The 10,516-nt window shown below is 48.0% G+C and overlaps 1 protein-coding gene across 2 annotated transcripts in view; it reads left to right on the top strand.

Moving 5' to 3' along the window:
* The first annotated feature begins 676 nt into the window (after nt 1-676).
* Nucleotides 677-10,516, top strand: part of GUCY2D (guanylate cyclase 2D, retinal) — a 28,629-nt gene continuing 18,789 nt past the window's right edge. For both annotated transcript variants that reach the window (XM_053362162.1, XM_053362161.1), the window contains exons 1-6: nt 677-2,012; nt 4,751-5,052; nt 7,315-7,669; nt 8,750-8,834; nt 8,977-9,073; nt 9,451-9,543. In XM_053362162.1, coding sequence (XP_053218137.1) covers nt 1,295-2,012; nt 4,751-5,052; nt 7,315-7,669; nt 8,750-8,834; nt 8,977-9,073; nt 9,451-9,543 — 1,650 coding nt within the window. In that variant the 5' untranslated portion in view covers nt 677-1,294. The remainder of the gene's footprint in view (nt 2,013-4,750; nt 5,053-7,314; nt 7,670-8,749; nt 8,835-8,976; nt 9,074-9,450; nt 9,544-10,516) is intronic.

Below are 10,516 nucleotides of genomic sequence, written 5' to 3'. Positions count from 1 at the left end.
TTCACCCAGAAAATTATTATGTTTGGGAAAATGCAAGAATGAGCCAGTGTAAAAATTCCAATAAGTGTTAAAGGTGTGGCAAAGACAATATCCCCCCACCCAATAAAACAGCTCTGTGTTCTTGACCATCAGTAACAAATATCATTATGCCTGTTGGTTTCAAATAACACATTGAAACAGACCTTACATGCCATCATTGTGTGAAAAGAAAACACAATCCATGCTTGTGGTTTTCCAGCTTTCCCTCACATTTCCAGTTTTTCTCAAAGGGTGTAAAATTAAGACCTGATAGCTCCTTCCCCCTCTATAACTTCACACACACAAACACACCTTGCAACATTATTCATAGTAAAGGGTAAAAGGAGTTGGTAGAGGTGACCTGCTGAGCACTTGTGGGCACGTGAGCGCCATCGCACCGATTCACACCTAATACGAAGAGGCAGCTGGGGCCAAAAGGCTAATCCTGTTTTAGTTCAGCTGCAAGATTAGGATTTGAGGGATGGGGCAGCTTCGCTGAGGTGCTGGAGCATGAGCAGAACAGTAATTTGGATAATACCGCCCAAGGCTTGTAGAATAGGGTGGACTTTGGCCAAAGCAGCTGGCTGCTTCTCCTGTCATGACCTCTCTCTCTCTCTGGGAAGTGCAGTGATATCTGCCCCCCGCCCCCCCCCCCCGGTTACGCTATGGGATTGTTTGCCTTGCCCAAAAGAAATGCAAAGCAAATTATATTTGTAAGTACCACAAGCCCTAAAAGCTGGGCAACAAATATGGCTCCGCAGTAGTTAACCTGGAGTGGTGCTTTTTGTTCATTTTACACCTGTGAAGATGGTGAGGTAGTTGCTACAGGCAACAAACTGGCCTTCAGTAACAAGATGGCTGCCCAAAGTGGAGAGGTGTTTGTCCGCATGCTGTTTACCCAACTTTCTGTGGGCTGCGTAACGCTACCCAGTCTTAAAAAAATGTTTTTCTAAAGAAATGAGATTAAAAACAAACACAGGACATGAACGGGGTTGTTTGTGGCAATGCCCACTGATCCCCACAGCTATGCGCAGGGCCTCAAGCATCCTTTTCCCAGCATAGTGTGATGTTTTTTCTCTATTCCAGGGTGATTTCTCTTGACTGCGTGCGGTGAATCTTAACCAAGTTGATGGCGGCAAATGGACCCACTCCGACAAAAGATTTCTGGCCCTGGCCGCTGAGGGACTAAAGGATTTGTGAGCCGTGCCTTCTCCCTCTTCTTCCCCTCCCTTCCCCCTTCCCCCACCGTTGCGCCATTCCCGGGCTCTGCGACACCATGGTCCTAGCCTGGCTTGGCTTCCACAGATTCCTGCTCCGCCTTTCCAACCACCCCAGGTGGGCCTGCTACAAGGGCCCCCGCCGGCAAGCCCTCCTCTTCTGGCTCTTGTTCCTCTCTTTGCCCTGCCGTGTCCTGCCATCAACCTTTAAGGTGGGCGTGATGGGCCCTTGGACCTGCGACTCCATCTACGCCAGGGCCTACCCTGACACAGCAGCCAAGCTGGCTGTTGCCCGCATCAACAAGGACCCTACTCTGAACCAGGGCTACTGGTTTGACTATGTCCTCCTCAACGAAGACTGCAAGTCGTCTCAGGCCATGGTTAGCTTTGTCAACTCGGAGCGCTATGCCTCTGGCTTCGTGGGCCCGGTCAACCCAGCCACCTGTGAGGCAGCGGGGCTGTTGGGCAGAGCTTGGAACAAGCCCGTCTTCTCCTGGTCTTGCCTGACTGACGATGCCGAGGTGGAACGTTTTGGCACCTTTTCCCGGCCGCTGCCCCAGGCCTCTGCTGTCCTCTACACCGTGCTCAAATACTTCCGCTGGGCCCACGTTGCTGTGATCAGCTCCGGGCAGGATCTCTGGGTGGAAGTAGGGCAAGGCCTGGCAGAGTCGTTGCGCAACTTTGGCCTCCCTGTCACTGTCGTGACCACCATGGAGGACGAACCGAATGGGGCACGGGATGCCCTCCGCCGGGTACAGAGGGCCTATGATGTACGAGGTATGGCTGGGTTGGGGCCACATGTGCTTGCGCGACTCTCAAAGGAAGAGGGTCTAATGTTTGGGGGAAATCATTAGAAACCTTCTAGGTTCTGCTGAGGTTCTTAGTCAGTGTGGATAAGGTCAGTTCACGTAGTCACTTTAAATGAGCAGCAACTGTTCTATGAGGACAGCCTCTATGAGGTTCTATGAGGACACCTCTATGAGGTGCAATCACGTAGGTATGACAGGCTTCTCCACCCTCTGGCCTGACCAGTACTTTTAAGAAGTAGACTGATGGGACAAGAGATATGCAGGATCACGACCCAACAGCATTTGCCAAGAAAAGCTTCCAAGCTGTTGCCTCATGATAAATTGTGGTTCAACCCAGCTTCAGTGCACAATGGAGGTTAAGAAAGTATTGCTTATCAAGATGAAGTAAGAATGTGGCTTTAGTGCTTTCTGTCTGACCAAAAGCAGAACAGAAACTGGAGACAGAAGAGGGTATAAAGAAAGAAGGAAGGTGAACCAGGACATTTGGGTTGAAAATACATACAGAACATTTTTGAAGGGGAAGATGGCACAACACCTACAGTACTTCCTTATCTCTGTCTAGACTTCTAATGACCCCCGGGAACTTTCCAGATATAGTTTGCAACACCCTACGATTGCCCTCCATGAATTGGTCCACGTTGGATAATGGTGACATACCCAACACCTGAGTTTGCTGGGTGCGTGTGTGTAGGCTGTATGCCGAGACCCTCTTAACCCCTGAATCCCGCATGTGTTAAAATATAAGCCAGGCTAGCATCCTGTGGAAATGATAGCCTGGGTGATGGTCCATTAAGTAAGCAAAGGAAGGTGATATGTGCAAGATGGCAAAAGGGTTGGGCCCCTTCCCCTAACTCATGGCTAGTTAGAAGGACAAAGGCAGGGAGCTGGGAGTGGTGTGAGCTTAGAAGCAAAGCAGCAAGCTGGAGAGAGAGAGTCTGAGCAATGCTTGATTTCTGTTTGAATCCAAGGCAGCGGCTGTGGGAGAAGCAAGGCACCATATGGCACCTCTGCCATTAGTGCTACAGTTAAGTAGCACCAATTAAGTTGTGTGGTAGTTGGCACACTATTTCCATCAGTATCATGGCTGGGGAGGGAAAGTGTCAACCTCCCTTCCTGTGTATTGTAGTCGAAACCAAATTGCACACCTGGTAAACATAAACTACATTATTATTTTTACAAATGTCTAAACCTCCCTTTATCCAAACTGATCCAATATGCCAACCCTCTAATGGTACCCGCCCCCTTAAAAAATCAGCCGCCTAAGAAGGAATGCTTCACTTTCCTGATGGTAAGACTGCTTGTGGTTCTAAAGCAACCTTTCCCAAACTTGGGTCTCTGGTTGTTTTGGGACTACAATTCCCATCATCCCTGACCACTGGTCCTGCTAGCCAGCAAGGATGGGAATTGTAGTCCCAAAGCAGTTGGAGACCCAAGTTTGGGAAACATTGTTCTAAAGCAACCTTCCGCAACCTGGTGTCATCCTGATGTTTTGGACAACAGCTCCCATGGCTGTACTGGCTAGGGCGGGTGATGGTTTGTAGCCCAAAACATCTGGAAGTCGAAGGCTGCTGTTGCTTTTGCTGTGCAGGGATGGTGGTCAGACATCACAGCTATGCAGAGTCCTGGAACTAGTAGGTATGTGAGGTGTAAGATACTTATTTCATAAAATTTATACACTACTTGATGGTTTAGAAACACACACACCTCAAAGCGCTTTGCAAAAAGATAAAATCAAGAAAAACTTAGAATAGTTTTAAACCTACAAAAAGTAAAAATACTAAAACATTAAACCTCCCAGGATCTTTGGGAAAGCAACGTGCAGTAAACGTATGTTATGGACTTGGCTTTAGCATATTAATATTATTATAATGGTACTTACAATGGTCACTTTTTTTACAAAAAGGAACCCAAAGCAACTTAAAACATAAATGCAAAAATAAAAACTACTCCAAAGTTATAGCAAAATAAAAGCTAAACGCATTCATGTACATCAAAGGCAGTATAACACATCATACCGACTTCCTAAGGGAGGTCGCAAGATATCTAAAACTTTCCTGCGTAAAGGGCCACCAAACTGACAGAATGGAAACATTCTTGCCTGGTGCCTAAAAATAGCCAGTGATGGTACCAGGCTTCCCTTCCTGGGGAGGGTATTCCATAAGTGGGGACCCACCACAGAAAGGACCTGTTCTCGTGTTGCCACCCTCTGCATCTCCTTCGGAGAGGGCACATGGAGAGGGGATAAAGGCAGGGTCTGGGTTGGCTCCTATTAGGAGAGGCAGTCCATTTTGCAGAAGGTCACTTTGCACATACACAGAGGCCCTCTTCATCTTACTGCGGTCCCTTGGTGAGCTCTGGACTTTACACTGATTTTCCTCCTAATCCCTAACCCATGGGTAGGCAAACTAAGGCCTGGGGGCCAGATCCGGCCCAATCACCTTCTAAATCCGGCTGTGAACGGTCCAGGAATCAGTGTGTTTTTACATGAGTAGAATGTGTGCTTTTATTTAAAATGCATCTCTGGGTTATTTGTGGGGCATAGGAATTCATTCATTCCCCATCCCCCAAATATAGTCTGGCCCCCCACAAGGTCTGAGGGACAGTGGACCGGCCCCCTGCTGAAAAAGTTTGCTGACCCTTGCCTGGCCTAACCCTTCCCACTGTCTACCCTTCCCATTTCCTCCTCCTCGTTCCTTTCCTATCCAGTGATCGTCATGTGTATGCACTCTGCCCTGCTGGGTGGGGAGGAACAGCGCCTCCTGCTGGAGAAGGCCGAGGACCTGCGTATGACAGACGGGACCTATGTTTTCATCCCCTACGATGCCCTGACTTACAGCATGCCCTACCAGAAGGAGTCCTACCCTGTGCTGGACGACAGCCTCAAACTCCGCATGGCCTACGACGCGGTGCTCACCATCACCATCGACTCCCCGGAGCAGTCCTTCCGGCAGACTTTCAGGGAGGCTCAAGAGAAGAGGGAAATCCCTGGCCACCTGGATGCTGACAAGGTGCATCTGAGGAAAGAGGCAGTGGGTGGTAGTGGGCAGGTACAAGGGATGGCACCAGCAGGGCCTCAGTCCAGTATACCTGAAGGAGCGTCTCCACCCCCATCATTCTGCCCGGACACTGAGGTCCAGTGCTGAGGGCCTTCTGGTGGTTCCCTCCCTGCGAGAAGCCAAGTTACAGGGAACCAGGCAGAGGGCCTTCTCGGTAGTGGCGCCTGCCCTGTGGAACACCCTCCCACCAGATGTCAAAGAGAAAAACAACTACCAGACTTTTAGAAGACATCTGAAGGCAGCCCTGTTTAGGGAAGCTTTTAATGTTTAATAGATTGTTGTATTTTAATATTCTGTTGAAAGCCGCCCAGAGTGGCTGGGGAAACCCAGCCAGATTGGCAGGGTATAAATAATAAATTATTATTATTATTATTATTATTATTATTATTATTATTATTATTATTATTATTACTGTTTGAGGTGCAGGAGAGGCTCAGATTTAGGAGGTTCCCTATGCCGTCCAGAGTGCTGAGTGCTCACAACTGCATTTCTTTTTAGATCTGCCTGAATGAAGGGTGTTTAAGCACGGCTGTGGAATACTCTTCCAGCAGAAGTTTGGCAAGCCTCCACATTTCAGACCTTGTGATGGCTCTTGGATAGCTTTTTGTGTGCCTATTCTGCAGCAGGGCTGTTCATAAAAAACTTTTTTTAAAAATGCCTTCTCCAAAGGTCTTCTTTTTACTTCACTAGGGATTATATAGCTATATATGCTTTCATGCATATCAGTTAATATCTTGACCCTGCTCCACTGAATTGAAATTTCAGCCTTCATGACATAGGAAAATGGCCAAGTAAACAGCTATTTTCGTGGAGGAGGTTCAAGATATTAACTGATATGCATGAAAATTCAGATACAGCTATATAATTCCTAGTGTACTAAGATAAGACCTTTGGAGCAGGCATTTTTTTTAAAAAAGTTTTTTTTATGAACCACCCTATTCTGCAGTTTAAACTTTTAAGATGAGCCAGTCATTTTTACGATGATTCTGCATTGTTTATAGGAGTATTTTACCCCCTTTGTAAATCTGGTTGCACGCTGCCCTGATATTTGGCATGAGAGGGCAGTCTATAATTTTAAGTAAGTAAGTAAGTAAGTAAGTAAGTAAGTAAGTGGGTGGCGCTGTGGGTTAAACCACAGAGCCTAGGACTTGCCAATCTTGCCGAAGGTTGGTGATTTGAATCCCTGCGACGGGGTGAGCTCCCGTTGCTCGGTCCCTGCTCCTGCCAACCTAGCATTTCAGAAGCACGTCAAAGTGCAAGTAGATAAATAGGGACCGCTCCAGCGGGAAGGTAAATGGAGTTTCCGTGTGCTGCTCTGGTTCACCAGAAGCGGCTTAGTCATGCTGGCCACATGACCCGGAAGCTGTCTGTGGACAAACGCCGGCTCCCTCGGCCTATAGAGCGAGATGAGCGCGCAACCCCAGAGTTGGTCACGAATGGACCTAATGGTCAGGGGTCCCTTTACCTTTTAAGTAAGTGCAGAGGTACCTCGGGTTACATACGCTTCAGGTTACAGACTCCGCTAACCCAGAAATAGTACCTTCGGGTTAAGAACTTTGCTTCAGGATGAGAACAGAACTCATGCTCCGGTGGCGCGGCAGCAGCAGAAGGCCCCGTTAGCTAAAGTGGTGCTTCAGGTTAAGAACAGTTTCAGGTTAAGAACGGACCTCCGGAACGAATTAAGTACTTAAGCCGAGGTACCACTGTAAGTAATAATAATAATGCAGCACAGAATTCAGCGCCCACAAAACTATATTGGGTCCTTCCAGACATCATTCTGTTGCATGTTCATGCTGATTTGTGGTCATGAAGCTATTGGAGCAGTCCTACATGATCCCACTTTCAGAACTGTTTGCACCTGCAAATGTTTTGGGGTGGTCATTCATACAACTACTTTTCATATCAGTGCATATCCCATAACTTCCTTCTGAAATCCCACAACTTTTTGTACCCCCAATGTTCTGGTTTGTTTGTTTGTTTTGTTCTGCTTTTGTTGTGCTATAGCCCTTCTGGACAGCAATAATGTGGCAGTATTCCAGAGCAATGAACAAAATAGGACAGCACAGGGCACAGTAGTGCCTTCACTCTTGTAAGGCGAGCAGAACAAATGAGGGGAATCAAGAAAACAGAAGCAAATGTTATCCATTAGCATCATTTATTCAGGTTGCAGAATTTGAGAACCTGGCCCTAACTCTTCCTTGCTTCTCTTTAAAGGCACACCCCCTGTTTGGTACTATCTTTAACTCCATCTACTTCCTGGCCAAGGCAGTGGAGAATACTCGGAAGTCCGGCAAGTGGGTGATGGGCTCCACCATTGCAGAGCACGCCAAGGACTTTGAGCTGGAAGGCTTCAGCCAGCCAGTGTCAGCCGATGAATACGGAGATGCCGTGCTCCCCTATATCATACTGGACACAAATGGGAAGGGCAACCGCCTCTGGCCCACCTACAGTGTGAACGTCGGTGCTCGAACTCTGCGCTACGTTGGGCACACGATCCATTGGCCTCACAGTTCCAGTCCAGACACGGACTCCATCTGCTGGTTTGACTCGGTCACCATCTGCAGTGGGGGTGAGTGCTGAAGTGAGCTGCCTGGGTGTGCAAGGATGGAGAGGGAGAGGAAGGATGGAGAGGAATTTGGTTCACATTTAAAGGCCAACCTCCCTAATTCGAACTTTCCAAAACAATACGAGAACTGAGACTCGGCCATCCTTTTTGAAATTTGCTCTTCCCTGAATTTTGCAGTGCAGTTCTCCATTCCAGTAATGTGTAGAAAAATGCATATACTAGGGTAAAGTGTGCATATGTTACTGAAAATAACATACGAAATGTCATTATATTATGGAAAATTGCTTTGCAAAATTGTGTATATCAGGGAAAATTGCACACAAAGTTAATTTCTGTGGGTCTATTCTAAATTAAATTTTGTTGGATACCACCTATTATTGTACTGTTAAAAATACTGCAAAACAAATTTCACATGACTCCAGTTCTGGTCATGAAGGGAAATTAGCAATACTAATACTAAGTTGTGAAGGCCCAAGTGAAAAGAATTGAAAGCCTAAGATTGTAGGTGCCTGCCTTATTTTTAGAGGAAGTCAGCTCCATCCTGAAGGCCCTGTTCTATCCTAGCCATCCCTCCGTCCCTCCATCCCACCAACTTCAAATATACCATCCAGTTGATCGATCAACCAATCTCATATACGCTTAGCTATGTGTCCTGCCAGTAGCCAGCCCACCTCATATACTCTACTCGCAGAGCCTCCAACTGGGACGCACGTCTTTCAGCGCCACACTCCTGCGTGAATTACATGACCCATGTGAGTTTGCAGCCCCCAAAGATGTGCTTTTTTGGGGGGGTGAGATCACGGCGCCCACAAAGGCGCTTTAGGAAGGTGAGAAAGGAGCTGTTGATTTCATAGGCTTGGGTGTCTTATGGTAAAGTCATGCAGGGAAGAGAAGACAAGGAAAGTCTGGGGAGAAGGCAAAAGGCATTTCTGTCAGGATTTGTAATACTACAGTGGGTGGGTGGAGATATTTTGCATGTATGAGTAGAAGGAGATGTTGATGGAACTGGAGCTGGAAATAACCTCTCAAGCCTGTTTCCTGGAAGTGGTCGCCAGTGGTAACACTCTTCTCCTTTTCCTTCAGGGGTGAATGCTGGTTTTATCCTTCTCATATTCCTCCTGGCTATCTGCTTGATGGTGGGTGGAGCTGCCCTTGCTTTCCATCTCAGGTGAGTTACGCAAACACCCCTGGCGACTAGGTCTGCTGGACAGCTGACATTTCGGATTTCAGGACCTCCCCATGATGCCTGCTTTATCTTTACGAACGACCATTTTTTACTTCTGCTCTGCTCGTGTTGTTGATTCCCACAGGCGGCAGTTTCAGCATGCCCAGCTAATGAAGGGGCCCGACAAGATTGTCCTCACCATGGATGACTTGACCTTCATCCATACCCAGAACAGCAAGAAGGTGAGGGGTTTGTCTCTGTGGGACCATTGAGGAGACTAAGGAGAGGCTGGCAAGATGGAGCGCTGCTAAGTCAGAGAGGGATCAAAAGGGGCAATGCGAGTAATAGTAATAGTCAACGTTTCTACAACGGTTGCTTCATGCAACTGAAATAAAGGACAGTGGACAGAAAGGACTGCTGTCTTTGGTTATGTAGGAGCAGATTCTTGCCTTCAGTTGGATGGGTATGAAGGTCGGGCCAGAACTGTTTGAGAACGCAGATGCCATGTTAGAGGGCTGTGGTATTGGCCAGGGGTCATTACTGTATGATAAAGGTCCAAGTTAAGAATAAGAAAGCTGTTCCTTAGTTCATGGTTCTCCTCCCCTCTTCATCCCCCCAGAAAATGGACGACAGTCGAAAGAGTATGTCGGACATGAAAAGCCTCAAGAGTGTGGCGGCAAATGCAGAAAACAGCAACATGGCTGTGGTTGAGGTAAAAGCATGTCCCCTCCTTCACAGTTCCTAGTCCTGCACCCTCCCTCTTCCCCAGTTACTAGTGGGTGGGCCAGGAGAAGCCTCTGGTGCAAAGCCGTTTCCTCAGGAGGCACAGATGGTGTTCTTGCCAGCAGCCTTTCCTGGGGCAGTGCCAGCACTGATATCATCATTGCGGATGGGTGGAGGCTGGAAAGAATGCACTAAATTCGGGTGGCGGGTTTTGATGGCGACGCCAAGCCATCTCCTTTCCACTCATTCTAAACAGTTCTATTCTACACACATCCTTTTTCATTGGCACTGCTGAATCTCCCTTCACCTTTATATAATGGTGTTTTGTTTTGAAATATATCCTCCCAGGGTCCTTGCCATTTTACATTTTCCAGCCATCGCCCACTTCCTGTCTGACGGGTGCCATTTTGAGAGGCTGAGGCTGCTTCCTGATTGGTGACTCCTGCCACAATCCAATCATTGCTCTTCCGTTGTAAGCTACAAGCGGAATTGCCTTTTCTTTTTGTGTGAAAAGCATGAACGCCTCTTTTTTTTGGGGGGGGGGGAAGCAGGCCTTCCTGAGGTCACAGAAGAGACAGGAGAACCACAGGCAAAACCCAGGACGCCATAGGAAGCTGGCTATAGTGAGAAAGACGCCATTGCAGATAGAATCTGGGCCTTTGCCCATGCAAAGCAGATGGTCCACCCCTCAGCTGTGGCATAGTGTGGATGCCCTGTAAAAAGAAAGTGAGCGAAGCACAGCAGCCCCACATTGAGTGGCTGGTGAGGGGCAGTTGGCTGCCACTGGCTCAGCAGTAGGGGGCTGGAGGGGCTTACATGTTCAGGGAGCATGCCCAGGTCCATCCCTCTGTGAAGGGTGACCTCGCTGATTCCTGCAGCTCCCGCCCACTGATCTCAGCGTGGCTCTGCTTGCCAGCACTGCTCCCTGCTCCCTGGAGACCTTGCTTGCTCCCCCGTCTCCC

Source organism: Podarcis raffonei, chromosome 13 (assembly GCF_027172205.1).
Source record: "Podarcis raffonei isolate rPodRaf1 chromosome 13, rPodRaf1.pri, whole genome shotgun sequence".
In the NCBI taxonomy this organism is placed as follows: Eukaryota; Metazoa; Chordata; class Lepidosauria; order Squamata; family Lacertidae; genus Podarcis; species Podarcis raffonei.
This window is presented reverse-complemented; position numbering and strand designations above follow the sequence as displayed.